Here is a 21371-nt window from a genome sequence, read left to right as displayed (position 1 = left end):
GTCAGCTTAGCCGAATACTCTTCAGCGAATTATGAAGGTTAGTCACTCGTGCGCACAGAGCTTTAAAGGCCTGTCTCACGTATCATGCTCATATTAACGCTGTAAATGTGTCGCCTAAATTACTCGAGTAAATAAACATGGGAATAATCGAAGTTACTGACTCTCGTTTGGTCTACTGGACTGGAATTTCACACAAAGGACCATGAAAATGACATGGACAAACTTGTGCGCACACTTTGAACTGTTAATTGCTCACAAGCGCACGTCAAATGTATAAGGCAAGTAAGGGTGACAAAAATTTTTTAATTAAAAAAATGAAAGAGGAGAATGAAAGTCATATAAGCAATTCTAAATTCTCAGTGACTAGGATGGCTTGAGTAGTTGAGAGTTTGTGCACATGTTCGTCCGCGTCCCTGTCCCTTGTGTGAAACTCCATCCCAGTAAACCGAACGATCTTGTAACCCCACTTGACGCCCTTACTCCTACCGCCTACGCCTCTCCACTGACTCCTTCGCGCTGAAATTTCGCGCAGTGTAGGCATGTTTTGCCTGTGTGCGCTATCGGATGACGCATTTGGCTGCATAACTTTCCGGTTTTGTCCAAAGTACGTACGCGCCGTATGCAGTGGCGCCAGACAAGAAACTCAAATTTGACTGAGACTGAACGGTGGCGCCATCTGTCGCTCCCGCGGCGAAACACGGCGCGCGATCTCCTTCTCCGAGACCATGACGTACAAGGAGTCCTGATGTACTAGGAGCGCCTCTCGATCTGGTAGCATGAAATAGATAACTTACGATAAGGTTCGCGTTCGAGACCTCATATCGTGGTTACGGAGTCAGCGGCTGTCAGTACATGGCAAGTTAAAAGAGAGTCACTTATGTCTTGTGACCCCTTCAAGTACAAAAGCATACGCGTTCTCAAAGAAATGCTTCGTATTTAGGTTAACAGCAGTGTGCGCCCTTTGTAGACGAGACGCAGGTGTACTGCTCCAACGATCTAGTTCGATGTAGCTTCACATAGCACCAGCTTGGGATTTAGGAAACTTACAATGGTCAAGAAGCCGGGTCAGTGGGAAGAAAACAGACTTTATTGCATCTGGCGCATCTCATTGCGCCTAATGACTGGAATAAACAGCAAGTCTACATCGCACTTGCTAATATATTTATATGGCACATACAAAACAACACGAAGTCGCCATTTGTGGATGTACACAGTGGAATGTTAATATCAGTGGCGTTACCGAGGAGGAGGTGGTGGTTGCTATCTTGGTGTAAGAATATCCGCAGACAAAAAGTGATTAATTCCTGTGATAACAACAACAAACAGGTTATGGGCATGCCGAGAACAGCCCCCACAATTCAGCCTTGTATACGGCATTGAATATCAGAAACTAGCACACATCATCTTTCTCCTTCTTGCATAACTGTAGATATATAAACACTCTGCATGTACCACACATCAATATAAAAAAAGACAGAGTCAGCTGCACGATGAAGATTTTGAATTTTACATTTAGGCAAGGGCGGGACATATTTTAGGTGGCCTGACGGTACCCTGACTAAGTATAAGAAACGACAAATCTTCGTTATACGACGAGAAACTGTCGTGTCTGGCGCGCTGGATCATTTCTCATCTGTTTACGCGTTGTCTCATCCAGCAGATAGACGATTCTGTAACTGTAGACCACGCTGCGTCATTTAATCCGTAAAGGGCTAAAAAAACAGAAAGCACCATTTCTCTCGAGCTAGAGATCTCTGCATCATCGAAGTTCTAAAGTTGAGAGTTCCTGGTAATAATAGGTAGCACTCTCTCTTCAAAACCCTTGGTGCAGATCCATCAGACACCATCAGGTTATATATATATATATATATATATATATATATATATATATATATATATATATATATATATATATATATATATATATATATATATATATATACTTCCCGGTGATTTATACTGCGTTCATTCGAAACACAAATCACACCGCAACGCGTTCTACCAGACCAGAGAAACTGTGCGCTGTTGTCCACCGACCAAGACCACCGACACTTTTCTTTTAAGAATGATTATCAACGTAGTGATAACTGATTGAATTTTACGCGCCAGAAATGACAGGTTTCATATATCAGTGCTAGGGATAAAAATTTTGACCGGTGTTGCTTCTCGATCCTCTTGTTTGTACCTCTCATCTCACTGCTTATGCCCACTATAGAAGCTGGAGGATAAAGCAAATGACCATAAAAAAATTAAATGTCACTCGCAAATTTGCGGGAAAGGATAGCTTCTACGTGTATTATGCAAAGAAAAAATGAGTCAGGCAGCACGAATTGAAATGTATCACAAAAATACAATGAAACAAACAAATTTAACATGGTAATCGCTTGAATCCAATATTTAAATCGATTCACGCAGAAATCTGAGAACTGAGACGTTCTTCTTTAACCTTCGCATCACAGTCGTCGTAATGACGTCGCTGCGACCCGAGCGAAGGAGTCGAACCTGCGACATCGTGTTCAGTATATAAAACACCACAGTCACCGAGCTATGCACAGCGGCGGGTAGCCATTGTACTAGTCCCTCATTGCGTGGACACTTTGCAAATGATGCGTTTGCCATGTTTCGCCACCAGCAGTTTGCGAACCGCCACCGTTATCTGGTGGAGAGAAACGGCATAAAACAATCAAAGTCGGCGAGGAAGCTACGTAGTACATCGGCAAAGGATCGCGAAGGTGGCGACGTGTGAGAGCTACAGAGACATGACGAATACCGACTCGTCATCTCTAGCTTTATTACAAGTGCGCTGGCGTTGCGTTGAGCTGAAGGTCATCTAGGCCGTGCAAAATTTAGCAAGCGTAACCTTTGCTTCGAGCCGATGTTGTATACGGCTACGCGCTCTGCGGTGAAAATAGCGACGGCCGTAAATCTATATCTTAATAGCCTTAAGGCACTTCGATACCCATATTGAGCCTGCACGTCCCTGTAATGTATAATTACCATTCAAATAGAAAAGGTAGCATATATTTCTCGATTAAAATGTTGTTAAGGTACGCGTTTACCCTGTTGAACCCTGCGTAAGTTTTGAACTCTCAGTGTCAGTGGACGTGTACATAGGACGTTGTTCTGTAAATTGTGTTATGTATAGGGAGTAGGAACTAAGCTATAGAGGCATTGATTGTCAGTATATATATATACACGCGGTGCACTGCTGAAGGCTGCGACGTACCGTCTCCTGTGAGATACAGTTACGGCAGTGCACTTATCTCTTCCATTCCCCTTTAAAAATCACACACACACACACACGTACCGTACGCCGCGTGTATACCGTATGTCCACAATTTAACACACAGCTGCAAGGAAAGTGTGGCAGCGCCGTCACAGCACCGGCTGCGTTACGACCACCGCGTAGTTGCGTGCATATTATACCACGTGGCAGCGACCTGAAAACGAGAACGTGCCCTCGCACATTTAGATGAGCACTCTGGCATGAACTACACGTAGGCAGTCCCCCTTTTGCCTTGAAAACGGCAAGACAAGGCCGCACTGCAGTCTTTACTTCTTCGCATATTCTATATATCAAAATAATTGTTGACACGTTTGATGATTGTCACACGAAGCAAACGCACGAACACGTGCATGAGAGCGTGCTGGTTCGTCAATGACGGACCTTTTACGGGGACGGAGCAGCAATGCGCCATTGGAACCAAGTTAGAGCATAACACTTGCGCAATTCTTTTGTGGAGTGTTGTCACACTGTAACGTTCTGTAATCGTTCTCAGTGGCAGGCTAAGGGGAATGCGGGGGAAATATTTTGTTGCCATTGTCGTGTCGTACGCAGTCGTCATCGTCGTTATCGTTTTGCTGTCGTCGTGCACTCGTCGTCGTCGTTCTCATCGTGACTTCGTTGTCGTGCTGTTGGCGAAGACTCGCCAAATGTATGTATGTATGTATGTATGTATGTATGTATGTATGTATGTATGTATGTATGTATGTATGTATGTATGTATGTATGTATGTATGTATGTATGTATGTATGTATGTATGTATGTATGTATGTATGTATGTATGTATGTATGTATGTATGTATGTATGTATGTATGTATGTATGTATGTATGTCCTCACGCACGCACATTAGTACGTACATTTGCACTCTGAAGACCACTGTGAACCGGAACACGCAGTTTGCGTTCAGTACTGCCCGTTCATCCAGCATTCATGCTGTAATGAAGAAACGCCAGTGTAGCAGGGTCTTTGACAAAAGCAATGGAACTATGGTACTTATCAAGTACAGCAACTAAAGTCTGATGGAAGTGTGGCAAGTCTGTAAGTCTGCTCGTAACTTCGTCTGTCGTCTGTTACTGGCAGTACCTCCTGACACTTTTACTGGAAACAGAGCTAGCTCCTCGAAAGGGATTCAGATGGCGCCCACCTTCACTAATGATTAGGGAGGCAATATGACGTGCGTGTCCATCAAGGCTGCTATATATACGTATACTAAGTATTGTAAAAAGGCGCGCTTGTATACGTGCGTAAGGGTTAAGACAGCCAATTGTTAGAACGTCACAGAATAGCCATCGCGACGGGAGTCCCTTTTGTCCTTAGTACACAGTATGGTATTTACTATTTTATATCAAATTCCTTCGATAAGCTTTCGATTTTGTCTGCCTAAGTAAGGCGTGTTCATTGTTTTTATTATTATTGCACCTAACAGTGAGAGTCTATACGTCTCAAGTCGCACTTCTGCAATGACCGTTGTTTGATCGGATGTTATATTTCTGCAGTAGCCGTTGTTTTATCGGACCGATCGGCCGTTCCCTCTGGTATCACTACTTGTTGCTGGGCTGGTTGGTTGATACCTTCATCGACATTTAGGACGCGAACTATGTAGAACGAAAAATTGGCAAGCGCAGAAAAAAACGCTTTCTTTCTGTTTTATAGGTTCGCGTACTAAACGTCATTAATGTTTCCATTCTTATTGGACCACAAATGTACGGGTATACTTATGTTTGTACCACAGAGCCATAGGACGATTTTTAAAGGCGTGCTGTTTGATCTAATCTCTCCTATTGTGCCAGGATTTGTTGTACATCTGCTATAAAACCCTATACTAGTAAGCGTAATGTATTTGTAATGCCACGCCCTGTCTCTCCGCTCTGACACCACGTGCTTGACAAATGTGCACTGAACCATTCATTCTAAGCAACATAATTTCGCCTATAGGCCCTATAGTGACAAGAAGAGCTGCATCGCGGTTGGTTAGTGCTGAGACAGCGTTAATAAACGAAAGATTCATATGCGGGAAACGTAACCTATAGATAGCCAGTGTAGCAGCGTCCTTCAGTAAACCTGTTAAAAATCGTACGCGTGGCGTATAACCTCTGCGATAGCAGTCCCACTGTGCGGTGGCACCTAAAGATATCGTGCGACACATGCGAGCGCTATACTTGCCTGGATATTCAAAGCTACAAGCACCAGCAATCAACTGCTGCTTTCGGATATTCTGAACATGAGCGGGAAGAGCTAAAGCGCCGCTGGAAGGATAATGTGCGTATCTCCTTGATTACGTGTGCCGCATGCCGCGGTTACCATTTCATTTTCAAAATAGTGCGTTGCCTCTTGAAGCCACAATTCTCACGGCACTTTCAATTCACACGACCCAGAAATTTATGCTCCAAAAATAACTGTGGCACCACCAGAATGCCACGACCACGGGAACCCACAACGTCAAAATATTTGACGCGCATTGTGAAACGGATAGACAGAAATACAAGGTATGGATGTCAGGGACTGAATCCTGCCTTCCCTTGTACTTCTGTACGTGTATCTATTGTATAACCATGGCTATACCCAATTGGTTGCGCCCTAATATGGCGGAGGGCGTTGAAGCAAGGTGACGTAGATTTCGAAAACAAAGGCACTCGAAGAACGCACGTAAGTGTTCACCACATAGTCATAAAACACATGGCACTCGCGTACGACGCTCAGTGAATCTTCTGGGATACCACTGGAATATGCGACACCATCACCTCCCATTCGAGTCACCTTCCATGGAAGCGTTACCAAAGTCATGTGGTTAACTTCAATGCTGCGTACTTCGGTCCATGAAGTGATATATTGAGCAACGCTGACAGCCGAGACGTCAACGTCGGCAACCCCACTGGCAACGTTTAGTGGCTTTATGCGTTTCTTCTCCTTGGACAGCATCGTTTGCTACTGGATTGCAGGCTTACGCAGATGAGGTCACGGTCACGCAGGATTTGAGCTTCCGGAAGGTATTGGCCCCACGTACGTACGTGTCTCGTTCATTTCGCGCGTCGACAGGTAAACGACTACGCAGTACCGCCTGTCGTGGTCGTCGTCGTTCCATCGCTTCCACAACCGTCGATGTCCGTCGTCGACGACTTCTGCTTCTTGTACGAGCCGACCGAGAGGAGCTCGAAGTCCTCGACGAAGTACATGGCGTCCAGCGCCCGGGCCCACTCGCCCTCCCGGTGCTTCAACATCGAGTCGCTTGCCTTCCGGATGCTCCCGTCTTTCAGGTGCCGCCGGAACATGTCGCCCCACTCGCGTTCGTGCTTCTTCACCTCTTCCGGTACGAACTCGACGCTCTTCCACATCCGGTCTTCCGGCGGAGGGTCCAGGCAGCAGACGACGCGCACTGCGTAAAACGCGTTAGCCCGGGTCATCAGGTTCGAGAACTGCTTCGGGTCGACGACGCGGCACCAAGGCCACGTGTGTTGCTGCTGCGCGGGCGGCTTTCCGAATGTCCTGCCGGTGTTCTTCTTCCCAGACAGCGACGTCTGGTGCTTGAGGAACTCTTCAACGCGCTCGCAAGACTCGCGAGTCACGTCAGAGTTGAGGAACCTGAGAATGGCCGCCGGGTTCAGCTTGGTCTTCTGCTGCAATGCTCGAAGCAGCGACAGCGTTCCCAGACCCGTTCCGATTGTGTGGTTCAGGTAGCCTTCTCTGAGGAAGCGCATGTCCAGCTCCGGAAACTTGCCGTCCCCGGCTTCCTTGAAGTATAGGTACTGGCAGACGGCGAGGACGCTGATCTGAGTCTGAAGCTGCGAGCCTCTGGTCAATTGCTCGTGGAGCACTTCCAGGAACCGGCGGTTCGGAACAGGAACGACGCCGCGGAAGGAAGCGGATGGCACGACGGTCGAAAGGATTCCGCCGACCCTGTCCCGGAAGTAGGACTCGACCTGCGTCCTCGTCTTGAAGGACACCAGGGACAGCAGCATGGAACAGAAGCCGATGATCATGCCGGCTTCGTCCAGCGCCTCGCGGTTCTCCTTGCTGGTTTCCAGTAGTTTCGAAAGGTAGATCAGGAACTTGAGCGCGCTGGGCGCGGCGAACGACGGCTGCCGATTGACGGCGCCGCGTTCCCTGGGAGGAGCGCTTCCGGTTTCCATCAGACTCCGGCGCAACTTGACGCCTCCCACGTACGTCTTGCGCCGTTCCATCAGGCTCTGGGGACGCCACTTGAAGAAGCTGAACTTGTTGTGAACGGTGTTGTTGTTGGAAGCACTGTCCTTTGGACCTCGGCGCAGTTCCACCGACGACGTGTCGTCTACGTCTGCTGGGACGTTCTCCTTCTCTTCGCCTTCCGAAGTCGAAGTGACCTTGGCGACTTTGCTAGAACCCGACTGCGCAGTCGCCGGCGTAGGCTTCTTGGCGTCATCCTGTTTAGCTGAGACGGCCGCAACTTCGGACGCGGACGTCTTGGAGACCTTTTCGGTGTTTTGGACATCGGCCGCGACGTTGTTCGTCTCTTCGGGCCTTTCTTTCGAAGACGAGTCTGTTTTGGCGACACTCTTCGCCGAGTCAACTTTATCGGAAGCTATAGACGCCTTGTCTTTATCGGCTTGTTTCTTGTCTTCAACTTTAGTTCCAACTGGCATCGTGGTGTCTTTGCTTTGAGCTTCCACTGACTGAGTCTCCTTCGAAGGCGTGTCCTGCCGCTTGCCGGCAGAGTCTTTCTTGCTCTTCGTCGCGGCAGGAACATCCTTGACGACCGTCTCACCTGTAGGTAAGAAAGTAACTTGTGCTCTTACTGTGCGCCAGCTGCAGAGGTTATAATGTGACAACCACTACGTTAATTAAAGAACTCTGTGGTTTTAATAAGACAACCGAATTATATAGCCGAGGGAGCTACCGTAAGCTTCGTAATTCTCGAATGGCAAATGCATGGAGCTCCGAACAAGACAGGTGTTCGAAGGTGGGGACTGGATCAATAGCAACCGAAATGCTAGACGTAAATGCTAGTGATTCAAACCTAAGCCTATAACCCAGCTGTTCCGAAGAAAGTACAGCGTGCGACCTGTCTTCGGCTCCATTATGGGTGGCTGGGGCATGGTCAAGCTGCCAGGGAGAAAATTTTCCTCTAGCAACCTATTTTCGCTAAACAGCTAGCGCATCTTGCTGTAAAGAGCGATTTATTTATTTATTTATTTATTTATTTATTTATTTATTTATTTATTTATTTATTTATTTATTTATTTCTCAGGCAAGAGTCAGCATTCAGCATACTTGTCTTCGTTAGCGAAGACAAGCCCCTGACCTTGATAAAGAATACGTTAGCTGCAGCGTGACACATTCCTTGTTTGACCACTGCTCATCACTTAAAGACACGTGGTTAATTTTTATAATTTCGAAAAACTGTCCGTAAAATGAAAGCGTCTACTTCGGGCCACGCCCAGTGCCCACTCTTTCCCTTTTGTTCTTATTTTCATCTCTTTTCTTCTTTTTCCCGAGTGAGACCTTAAACGTTCTAAAAGTTAACCTCAGGCGTCCCGATGTCTAAAATGCGGTATGTATAGCTTCAAAAGGTCACATTCTGTTGGTCAAGTTGATCTAACAATCTAACAATAAGCAATCTGCCACAAAAGTTTGCGGGACAAAGGTTCCATGACAAACGTGAATGTATGCTTTGTTAATTCATGGTGGATCTAATTTAGTACATCACTGTGTATACCGCAGAAACCGCTACAAATTGAAACTTTGAATTTGAGGATACCTGCCCAACCCTATAAAAAAGACGTATGCGTGCCACATTCAATAATCCCGCGTGAACATATGGAGGTCCTATGCAGAATCCCGTATGTTATCTCATATACCACATGGGTTATGTTCCACGTGATCCTCACATCCAGTACATGAACTGGGTATTCCGTATAAAACCCCGTATTTTCCATCATATGTCATATGGGTCAAGTCCCATATTCTTATTTGAGCATATGGGACCTTTCCCATATGATATATGAAATACACAGGTTTTCGTACGCGATCCCAATCAGTTCATGTACTGGGTAAGGGGAGCACGCAGAACATATCCCACATGATCTACGGGAACATACAGGTTCTTATATGTTACCCCTTAGAGAAAGAGCGAGAGATATGAATGAGACGCCAAAGGCAGGGAGGTTAACCGGGAAATAGATATTCAGTGTGCTACCCTGCACTGGGGAAGGGCTAAAGGGATACAGAAACCTAAGGAAGAAAAGCACACACAGAGAAGAAGTGACGAAAAAATATAAAATAAACCAACAATACACAAAGGAACGCGGGAGTGCCAAAGTCGCATCCTGCGGGTTCCGCAGGATGCGAATTCCGGGCATCATCATCGAATTCCGGGCAGCATCATTCCGGGCCAAGTTGGTAATCCATTGCTGAAGTATTATTGCGCAACAAAAAAGACACGGACGTAAGAGAAAGAGACACACCAAGCGCAAATGCGCTTGGTTTATCTGTTCGTGCATGTTCCCATAAGAAACGCGCATGTTCCCATATGACATATGGGAACATGCACGTTTTTACGTGGCATTATTGTATATGAGGCATGTGGGTTTCTTTCGATAGGGAGGCTTTGCATAGTACATCTGCGTCAGTGAACAAAGGAATCACCCGAAGGGACGACGGTCTTCGGAGGAGCGGCGCCACGCGAGCCCGCTGCAGGCGAATTCTTTCCTCCTCGGGCCGCAACAGGCCGCGGCGCGCTTCCTCCACCGCCGAGGACGATGTCGACGAAGAGGGGCACCGCGGGATTGGAGGGCGACGGCGTAGCCACGATGCAGTTGAGCACGAGCCTGTCCAGGGAGGCCCCGACGCAGGCCTCGCCGCCGAAGTACTTGATCCATGACTCGTACAGGTAGCGCCGCGTCGTGTCGTCCGGGAAGTGGAACGTCAGCTCGCGAGCCTGCCGCTTCAGCAGCTCGTCCGTCCAGGTGCGCAGGCCCTGCGCCAGACGTCGCGGCGTTAGCGCCGCATCTAGAACCCCTTAAACTTCGTAAAGTAGCGGCACGCTTTGAAGAATGCCGCCTCCTCGCGAGCTCTGGCCGAGGCCGACGCCGCGTTGCTATTGGCCTAATAGCATCACGTGGGACTTCGCGCCGTGCTTCAGCGCCATTTTCGCTCGAGAAGCGTCTACGGAGTAGCGAGGAGCGCATGTTGGCGCCGTTGCTACGCTCGAGCGGTGTAGGCGGCGCCACGGTCGAGGAGGGCGCATGAAAGAGAGGAGAAACGAGTAGGAGTGAAGGCGGAGGAGGAGAGTGTCGCTGCTTTATGAAGTTTAAGGGGCTTTAACCGCACCTTTAACCGCATCATAACTCTCTCGTGATCCGGACACGCCCCTTAGAACAACGAATTTGGCCTAGACTAGAGGATCTCAGTAGACACACTATTAGGGTGCGTGACTGGTGTCATCGAGGCCCCCATATTGTTATTCAGGTAGCGTGGTCAAAAGCTACGCGCTGTCTCAATTAGCTTGTCTCCTGCAGCAGAGCGGAAACTGCGAATAGGGCCACAATAAGGCGTATGTAAAGTCACGTATATACTCTCTATACGCTACATTGAAAGCCTTCTTGCATCATGGTACTCCGAACATTTAACACCTTTATGAATAAATAAATGGTGCTTGTTTCGACTCATGGCTATCACCTTCACCCTTGAGACGTAAAAAGGGGTAAACCTTAAGGTTAATGGTGAAGACAAAGGTGTTTCTGTTTTTTCTTTTTGCCAATCTTTTGTGGCAAGTAAACATGATCGTTGCTGCGAGAGACGACACGAAAAGTGCATGAAATGCGCAGCCTTTCAACTGCAGCTTCCCTCGTTGCAGGATGTGGTTTAATCTCACTGTGGTGTACAATAAACATTTTGATAGTCGTAATAAACGGGTTATAGCGACGGGACAAATCAGCGCTCTCAAATGCAAAAACACCTTTACGGAATGCAGAGAGCGGTATTCTCAAACAGCGCACTTTCGGGGATATGATCGAGGACATGACTCGGCTCGGATAGGATTGTACTCGGATAGGATCAGGGACGTGACGTGACTTCGGAGACGTGACCCGGCGCCAGACGCGTCGGCGTCTATGGCCGGCCGCGGTCATTGCACAGTGCCGCGAACGCCGTATACCTTGTCACAGAACGATGTTGTTGTTGTTGTTGTTGTTGTTGTTGTTGTTGTTGTTGTAGCCTGTGACTCGTGTGGGTCCTACGCACGATGGGGGATTAGCCAAGAAATGGGTGGATTATTCCAAATTAATATAGAGCATAAGTTTCCTAATACATATGGGAATTGAATAGGGGTGCCGAGCCGCGCGAAAGCTCGAGAAAGTGATCATATCCCCGAAAATGCACCGTTTGAGAATACCGCACCAGGTTACTGGATTTTCACCTGTTTCGCCGTCATTGCCGACTTCACCTATAGTCCATAGAGAGCCGATGGATTCGGATGATATCCTTCATCCATGCAGAACATCCACGCAATGCTTCTGCACAAACTGGTGCTGCTATCGTTGCAAGCTACGGCGCACACCCACTACGGGGGATTAATAAACGGGCGAGTATTGTACGAGCGACAACAGAAATGAAAGTACAATAACAAAATAGTAACATTCATGCAAAGGAAGTGCCGTGAGAAAGGTTAACATGTACGTTAATAGGCAAACCATAGCTACAAAAGAAAATGAATGGGAGAAAATAGATCTGACAGATCAATCGGTTGGAATCGGTAGGAAAATCGTGGAGGGGAGAGTAAATACCCTTGAGGCTGAAACCGAGAGTCGGGGCTTTAAAAAGGAGTCTGCAAGCCAGAACTTACGAAGGAGGCTCGTCATCATCTTACTCGGGCGTGCGGACTATCCGGAATGCGATCAGTGCACGCTGCAAGAGGCCATTGATGACTGCCTCCTTGGAGCGTATACCGACAACCGGCCATTTTACGAGAGAGTTAAGTTTGGGTTCGTGGTCAAAATACTGTACTCGTTAGCTGATGAAAGCCCTTGTCGATTTTCCAACAGCGGCGAAGATCGATGTAGTTAATGTTGTATCCTCTTCCGCTCGGGTCCGTCACATCCTCGACGCAACTGACTGCTGCTCCAGACTGGTGTCGGGTTTCACTATAGTTTCGGGGAGCTCACGCTCCACAGTGGGCGACCCTTTTTCCTTCGGCGCTCAGTTTCGCTTCGGCCTCGGACGGTGCTCGACACAATAGTGAAGCGTTTAACGATTCTCGGCTGTCTGCGCTTCCTTGAACTACCGCGAGTTACGCGTACGTCCATGTGCAACGACAACCGCGGACATACCAATTAATTAATTTGTTCGTTCGTTCGTTGATTCATTCATGCACATCATGTTTCGTCACGCTGAGAGCTTAACCTTGATTAAAGCTGACCCCTGCAAGACTCCCCAGACATTCATAGATATAGTGCATATGTGTTGCTTTTTTCTTCGTCTACGTAACTTGCACACATCCTCTAAAGGATCACTTGTTTAAATGTGCAGAAATACATCATACGCACTACATTATTATACTTGTAATCCTTCGATACGAAAGTTTCCTAGATGCACCATATGTACCGGTACATAGATAAATCGCCTTGGTGTCTTATACAATGGCTTTGGCTCTGGGCTGCTGAGCCGAGGGCGCGGAATCGAATCCCGGCCGCGACGGCCGCATTTCGATGGGGAGCGCAAACTTCGAAAACGCCCGTGCACCGTGCATATTAGGTCCATGATAAAGAACCCCAGGTGGTCGAAATTTTTCCGGAGACCCCCTCAGCCCCCCCCCCCCCCCTAAGGCGTGCCTCATAATCATATTGTGGTTCTGGTAAGTTAAACCTCGGAATTTTTTTTTTTTACTTAGGTAAACGCCGATGAATGACACCTACATTAGAGAAAATATTTTCGCAAGGGCAGGACTTCTTCACCTTCAGTCGATGCGAAAGAAAGTGAATCAAACAAACACCTCTCGTTTAATTGCAATCGTCCATGCATCTGGACTGACTGCTCAATTACACACCATTATTTATTTCGCAGTCTTGCATTTTTCTACGGCTTTGTTTTAATTCGCTGCTTATTATTATTATTATTATTATTATTATTATTATTATTATTATTATTATTATTATTATTATTATTATTATTATTATTATTATTATTATTATTATTATGTTGTTGTTGTTGTTGTTGGTGGTGGTGGTGGTGGTGGTGGTGGTGTTCTTCTTGTTGTTTGTTTCCCTGCGACCACTCTGATTCTTGACCCATCCCTATCCGCGAGTATGTGTCATCATCATCATCATCATCATCATCATCATCATCATCATCATCATCATCATCATCATCATCATCATCACCTGCGGCAGGCGACGCTGCACGTCGGCCTGCTGCAACCGCAACTCAGCGTAGGCGCCCGACGCCATGAGGCGGTGTAGTCGCTCCGCTTGGACTTCAGCAGCTGGAGCCCGGGGAAGCTACTACCTGCGTGGAAGAATGAGACTGCGGCGACGACGATGCAATATTAATGCAATGAAAAATACAAGACGCGCAGAAAAGGACAGTGCTGGTGTCCTGTCGTTTTAATGCGACGCCACTAGGAGTGTCAAATTGGAATTAAGTGTCTCTGTTGAAAAGTGGGAAGCCGGTCACGGGGTAGAGGTAGAAAGGGGAAGGGGCAGCTTAGATTACCTATATATATATATACCCTCGTTGTGCACAAAGCCGCGACCCTTCCTACTGAGAGGCTGACTTTTCCACACAGTTCAGCCATTTAGTGGCTAATTGTGCTTTACAAACTAAGTTTCACCTACCAGCACCAAATCATCACAAAATTCAGCACATCGCCCCAATATTATTAGATGAGATAGAAACAAATGCTAAGAACTGCGTTTGCTCCTGCACAGCCACCAATACATTCTATTTGATTCGCATATTCTTATCCAACCGAATATGCAAACATTTTCGAACATCTATTTTTCGAATCGAATACGAATAGTAAAAATATAATTTTGGTAACACTCGAACTTTTCAAATATTCGTACAATATTCGCACTATTCGAATATATATGTGCGTATATACATATACAAATATATAGTGCAACTGACGGTGGGCTACTGATATAGCTAGTTCTCACGTGATGTCGAGGACGCACCCTTTCATCGTGCTAGTATATGCAAACATGGCGGCCACGATGACGTCAGTACACCATATTATCACACGTACAATGTTTTTCTTCCTTACCGGATCGTCGCTTATCGATTTATCGCTCGGCGCAAGACGCGCCCGTCGTGCAATCACGTTTCTCGTTTACGCAGTTTCTCGACCTGCTAGTGCCCCAAGATGGCGGCCACAATGGTGTCAGTGCAAACCACCTATAACCAACTCTCGCAGCAGCAAGTTTCATTTATTTATTTACTTATTTATTCAATCAAACATTCACTCATTATTTTTTCTATTCCTGCCGTTCACATTCTATCGCACAGTAGGTGCGATAGGAAGTGATAGAATTCGATGCACACACCCCACCCACTCCGGCCACGCAACCGCAATTGACACCTGTAATCTGTGCTTCCGCGCTCCGAAACATAGTTCCCGCGGGGAACGCCGGTGCATTGGAAGGAGGTCGCCTCAGCTGTGACGTCACAAAAATCGGCAAGAAGGCTGGCGCATCTATACCAACTCTTTTCGCGCTGCACAGTGATATGTACTTGCTGCTATATATCGTGAGATTTTCGTATAGTATACTTAACGTAAAACCACGAACACGGACAGGAAGGACACGACACAAGTGTGTCCCGCTGACGTCAAGAGTGTATACGTTCTCGTGCAAACGCCGTAGACTGTCGTCCACTGTTGTGTCTGACGCTTAAATTGCCCCCGCGGTTGCATGCACAGCTGCTGACGCCTACTATTGTTTCACCATATCTGCTTATTATACAACGCGTTATCTCCCATTCGGCGCAGATTAACCGAGTTGTATGCAATGAATATTGGCACCGGAGGTTAACACGTAACCGCACTGCAGAAGGATATGGTCAGCAGGGCTAGTTAGTAGATATGTTCGCGGCATTCAGAAGCGCAAACAGATAGACAATACAATGAATGTCTCAGATTATTAAAAAGAAAATAGGACATTCGAGACAAAACCATATTTTTTTATCGACCAAGCTTCATATCAGCGGTTCACATCAAAATTATATTAAATTCTAGGGACTGAATGTTCATTTTTTACTTTCTGATATGCTCGTCCCCTCTGTAATGTGTAAAACCTGTGGACAAAAATAAATAAAAAAGAAACAAATGAAATACAACGATACTGCGTTTTTCTGCTACGGCCATCTCTAAGTATGAAATATAGAGTATACTTCATACATCTCAAAGTATGAGGTATAGGGTACACATTCGAAGCGCAATAACTTTCGCTGGCCAAGCTTCGTGAGAGTGACGGACATCACAATTAACGCCACAAGTGGCAGTAAGGCGTACATGAAGACTTGAAGTTTTCAAAGTTAGTCAAAGCATAACCTTTTTGCGAGATAGGTTGTGCACAGGGGGCGCCGACTAAGTGGGGGTGGGGGTAGAAAATTAACAATGAGTTTTAATGGTATGGATAGCCTGTGCTTAGAGAATGAATATGTTGATGTATGTTGACCTCGCTTCAAATTGTTTTGCGTGCTTTTTTGACCCTGAAGAAAAAAACTGCGCACTTCAGTGACCCCTTCGGAAGAGTATTTTATTAACGGCATGCGAAATGCGCGTGAATGAGATGTGTCTCAGTATCGCTTCTCTTTACAGTCCGCAATTATAACGATTCATGAAAAGAAAAGCTCTTCTATTAATTTGTAACATTTACTAGGGATGGAAACATCATCAATTGCATGCAGGGGTCATAAATTATATAACTGAATTTATATAAATATAAATTCACGCACTAACCGAAATGAGGCCAAGCCGGATTCACTCGAAATCAGAATCAGTAGCAGTCATGCGCAGCATCGCTTATACTCGGACTCACAGTAAAAAAGAAAAGAAAAAGGACGGTGCAGTTTCGCCGGAAAGGCGACGCCGCATTAGTGATTGCGAATTATAGGGCAATTACATGAAGGAAGATTCTTACCGTATAAATCCATGTAAGGGCCACACCTGTGTAAGGGCCGCACCCCTGAAGGTTTGCAGCGGATATTAAAAAAAAAAACACCCAACCAAGAAGCAATCGAGTTCGGTGCGCTGATTCCGATCGCGCACGACAGCTAAATGCACGACAGCACGACAGTAAATGGCCCGGTCCCATGTAAGGCTCGTCAAAATCGCGACAAAACAAGTGCGGCCCTTACACGAGTCGATACGTTAGTTATATCGGCCATATAAATTGTAGTAAACATTCACTTACTGTATTAAAATGACAAGCGCACAAGCACAATATGTAATGCACGCACCACGTAAACCTGTAAATATATCTCACGCTGGCATTACGAAGAACGCATGCAGCAGGGGCTAACGGTTCGTACAGCCGTGCGATTTGCCCCGAGATTCATCATCGTCATCACCTGCCTATATTTATGTTCTCTACAGTAAGGCCTCTGTCAGGGATCTCCGATTACCCCCTGTCTCTTAGACTACGCGATCTGCAACACTAGGGCCGTGGGAAGACAGCCCAGGAAATTGGACAGCACGCATCAAGCACCCTCGATGACAGCGCGTGCAATACATGATGTTCCTGCTTGCTGTGGTGTGTACCCATTCGCGCTTTTGAGACACCGCTGTACTTTTTATTTATTTATTTATTTATTTATTTATTTATTTATTTATTTATTTATTTATAAGTTTGTTTATTTGTATGCCTGACAAACCAATGGCATAAAGCATGCTTCGACAAGTAATGAAACTATTGCGTTTGGAGTCACATTGCTTTATGCTAGTAATTCTAGTCATAAGTTTTGTTCATACATTGTCATAATTGCGTAATTTTATACACATATTACGTGTTGTCTTTTCAATTGACTTTTCGTGAGGAAAATATTTCTTGATTGCATCTCTGTGTATTGAAGCTGTCACAAGGCGTTACATGGCTTTTCATTGGTGTGTATTTGCACGACTTAATACGCACAAAACACACATATATCTCGCTAACGTGTTTAACTGAATCGGCCTGTCGCATGGCTCATCCGAGAGTCGCCAGTCTCTTGGTGGTGCGAGGGCTCTCCGGCTGTGAAAGTGAACTGCCCCCTACAATGAGGCCTTGTATATACTCATATCGGGCAGTCAAATTCTGTGAACAATTCTTCGAGGTACCACGAAATTTCTTCAAGTGCAACTGTTATTAAAGTTATATATATAGTAAAAGCTGGTCGGGCCCCAGCCCCTTCCCCTGTAAAATGAAAACTTCCCAGCCACGGCGGCCGCATTTAGATGGGGACGAAGTGCGAAAACAGCCGTGTACTTAGTCGAAATTTCCGGAGTCCTCCACTACGGCGTGCCTCATAATCAGAAAGTGGTTTTGGCACGTAAAGCACTATAATTTATTATTATTTATCACAACTTCCCGCCCACGATGTTGTGCATTCAGCGTCAGTTAGAGACCAGCGTCGGTAGAGACCCGCGGCACGACTTGATTCCAACATCATGCAGCCTAGAAGTGTTGCATGCTGGGCCAGTTGGTTTATGCTGACAATAGGGAAAACCAGCGAAAAAATTGGTACGCAGAACACGACAGAAAGAAGAGACACCACAACGCTGACACCAGGCAGACACCAGCGTTGTGGTGTCTCTTCTTTCTGTCGCATTTTGCGTCCAAATTTTGACGATGGTTTTCCCAAGTGTCAGCATGCAGCGAATCTTTGCGGAAGGCAGATATTGCACCAATAAGCCATCGAGAGAGCGAGCGCATATCGGTGCACTCTCTTCTGAGGCGAACGCATATCCGCTGCCACGTCGTCTGCTTTCAAAAACAGGAAGCAGCAGACGGCTGTTGTCAGATGTGACAGTTATAGCAACCATGTCACTCTCACGAGAAGTCTTCAACACTTCAAACAAAAATATTTAAAAAATTTGTTAAAAGATATTTAATATGTAATACAGCAACTGCAACAGCAGCCGTTTTTACTGAAAGTTTGCATCTATGACACAGTAAAAGTAGCGTCTACCTATATTTGTCCGAGGGACGGTAAAATGCACAAAATGCAAAAGAAGCGCCGGTGTTGGGGGTCAAGGTCACACACTACATGGTGTCTGTGTTTTTTTTTTTATTATTATTATTATTACGCTTTACGTCTGGAATATCGAAAACGCTGACGAATATATATGGTCACATTTGTTGTAGGTGTTCAGCCGACATCTCTAAATATATAAAAAAAAAATACATCCCGTGCAACGAGGGCAAGCGAGTCCTCGTTGTCCTGGTCGTGAATGCGTTTAAAACAATCTTGAGTATGTTTTACCAACAAGGCCATACGTCAAGGCTTCTGAAGGGAGTGCGCTGTTTTTGCCGCTATGATCAACGCGCGTTATCATAGCAGTTTTTTTTTTTGTCGTATTACTCCTGTCATGGAGCTTGTTGAGAATGATAAGGTCATCCTATTTAAATGCAAGGGACTCATGCGACTCATGCGACTCACCCGACGCAGGAAGGCGACGTGGGCCTATTTAATATGTAAATAATAGTGTTTTTACAATGGAGAAGAAAAAGAAAGGAGTGGGGAGGGCACAGTGCCTATGGCGCACTAAGCAAGACGGTATAATCACGACTGAGTGATGACAGCATGAGTATGACACAAGTAGGATTCACGTTGATGGAACGACAACGACGGCATGATTGACAACGGGTTGACTTTACTGAAGTGATGACGGTGGCAAAACGACAGCGTGACAATGACGGGCACCAGGAAGAGGTTGCAGGTTGGTTTTCCTGTCGCGCGAATGCTTTCAGATGGGGCAGATGCAAATACGCTCCTGTACTTATATAGTCGTACGTTAAAAAACCGCGGGTGAACGAAATTATTTTGGAGCCACTCCGTCTTCGCGGCGCCTCTACATTACCCCACAAACCGCCTCGAAAAAGCATTCGAAAATGCATCACTTGCTCGTGTGTTTAAACCCGGTATTATTGTCTTTTTGTGTATTTGTGCATTGTAGCTTCAAGGAACGAATGCACAACGGAGGGAAAATTTTATTAACGGAAATGTGTAGAACAAGAATGAATGGCAAACCCAATTTGCAGAAATATGACTGTAAATACAGTTCTTCATAACCGGAAACGACGCCGCCATACATTTGCAAGCAATAATTTTTTAGCCGAGCTGCACATTATAATGATCCGTGTGTCTGGGCTACAAAAGAACAACATAACCAAGTAGAAATAGAAACCCAGCTATACATTTGATCACGCCAGTGCTTCACAATGATGCTAATGTGCTCAACATTCACAAGATCAAAAAGAAAACGAAAGAAGAAAAGAGAGGGATGGATTCTCATTGCCAGCGCAGCACACATAGGTAGAAAAGAGAGAGAGAGAGAGAGAGAGAGAGAGAGAGAGAGAGAGAGAGAGAGAGAGAGAGACGCAGATCGTTTCACGCTTGACGCAACGGTATCTGGCCGTCTGGACGGCTCGTACAGGCGTCACCCTGCCTGCTGTCATAAGTGTCATCCTTCATTTCTCGTCGGTCTAGCTAAAAAAAAGTCACGGCTAAAAAATAAAAAGGCTCCACGCTTCGCTTTATGGAAGGCTGAACGACGACGTAACGACAATTTCTCGTCCAATACAATGATTGAAGAATAGCATTCTGTGCCTTTGACCGGGATAAAGCAGCGACTCTGAACGGTGGCTACCCGAGCAAATATCACGGGGACAAGAGCGGGCTACAAAAGCAAGATAACGAAAGCTATTTTTCCGGGCGTCGTACCCGACTAACCCGGCTGACGATAACACACACGGCATCTCGAGCTGCCATTGTTCACAGTGTTCACAGTGCTCCGCTCTGCAATTACAGGTCTGCGTTAAAACGTCAGTCACCATTTTCAGCACTAACAAACTGTGAAAATTTTCGAGCAGACGACAAAACAAACTTTTGCAGAAATGGGTCAACAAGCGATTTTGGCGCCATCTCTCAACTTGCATAAAAGCTAAAACATGTAAACAATTGTTTTATTAAATGAGAGAATATTTTCCAGTTATTTTAAGAAATGCCGCCACAAAGCATTTAATTTTTGCAGCCATAGTAATCCTAAATTTAGCCAGCTTATCCATACAAGTAATTTCTTTCAGATAATTGCGGAAAACCAAAGAGCTTGCGGAAAAGGCGGTCTCTGTCGGCCTGCCGGTGAATGCGGCAGCACAGGTGCACAGATGATGGCGCGGCCCCGCGGGCCCCACGCCCACATTGCTATGACATCATTCACGGAGGCGCACGCCATTGGCCTCTCGTCCACGAGCAGACGAATTATTCGCCGTACAAGGCACAACAACGGCGGGGGTAGGGGGGTGCGAGCTGGAATTGCGGCATACCGCAAAACTTGGCAGGCGCCCGACGCCCCACTGGAGCTTGATGATCTCCACATAAAAGCGAAAGAAAATAGAACGACAAGCAGAACAGACGATGATGTTACACCGTCTTTGGGGGCTTGAGTAAACATCGCTCTCCTGAGGTCTTAATTGTGATCGGATCATCCGAAAACGACAGCGCTACAACCTGGCAATCAGTAGAGTAACTCGGTTAGTTCAGCTAGCACGGTTTAGTGATGCTGACAAAGAATGAATATCTATAAATTAGTGGACATGTTTTCCGCTTACGTTCACCACATCATGCTTGCTTTTCATCGAGGATCGCAGACACGTCGTCTCTTGATTCTCATCCACTGGAAACAAACTCTCGGAAGAACACAGCTGCTCTGTTTTATCGACGCCAACCGCTGCGTAAGCGAAAGAAATTCGCGCCGTCGGCGGAACCCCGAAAGCTGCGCAGCGTCGAACAAGTGGGAGCGGCTGCCGCTTGCGTTCCTGATAAACTCACAAATCGAAAATAGTTGAACAAAGATGGCGCTGCAGTCTTGTGTAGCCTGAAGCGTAGACGCCATTTTTAGAAAGACTGCTAGATCTTT

At 46.2% G+C, this 21371-nt stretch overlaps 1 protein-coding gene across 2 annotated transcripts; it reads right to left on the bottom strand.

Annotated features, from left to right (window-relative positions):
• Positions 1-1065: 1065 nt before the first annotated feature.
• Positions 1066-21285, bottom strand: LOC142589626 (uncharacterized). Of its 2 annotated transcripts, none has more exons than XM_075701134.1 (4): positions 21064-21285; positions 13636-13777; positions 9905-10235; positions 1066-8024 (listed from the first exon to the last, which is right to left on the bottom strand). In XM_075701134.1, the coding sequence occupies exons 2-4, from the start codon at positions 13699-13701 to the stop codon at positions 6331-6333; spliced, it is 2091 nt and encodes a 696-aa protein (XP_075557249.1). In that variant the 5' UTR covers positions 13702-13777; positions 21064-21285; the 3' UTR covers positions 1066-6330. The 2 variants fall into 2 exon arrangements, with proteins under 2 accessions (XP_075557249.1, XP_075557250.1); XM_075701135.1 differs by having other exon boundaries at positions 13636-13759.
• Positions 21286-21371: the final 86 nt, after the last annotated feature.

This window comes from Dermacentor variabilis, chromosome 8 (assembly GCF_050947875.1).
Source record: "Dermacentor variabilis isolate Ectoservices chromosome 8, ASM5094787v1, whole genome shotgun sequence".
NCBI classification, from domain to species: Eukaryota; Metazoa; Arthropoda; class Arachnida; order Ixodida; family Ixodidae; genus Dermacentor; species Dermacentor variabilis.
The sequence above is the reverse complement of the archived record's forward strand: the minus strand, read 5'-3'. Positions and strand labels throughout refer to the sequence as shown.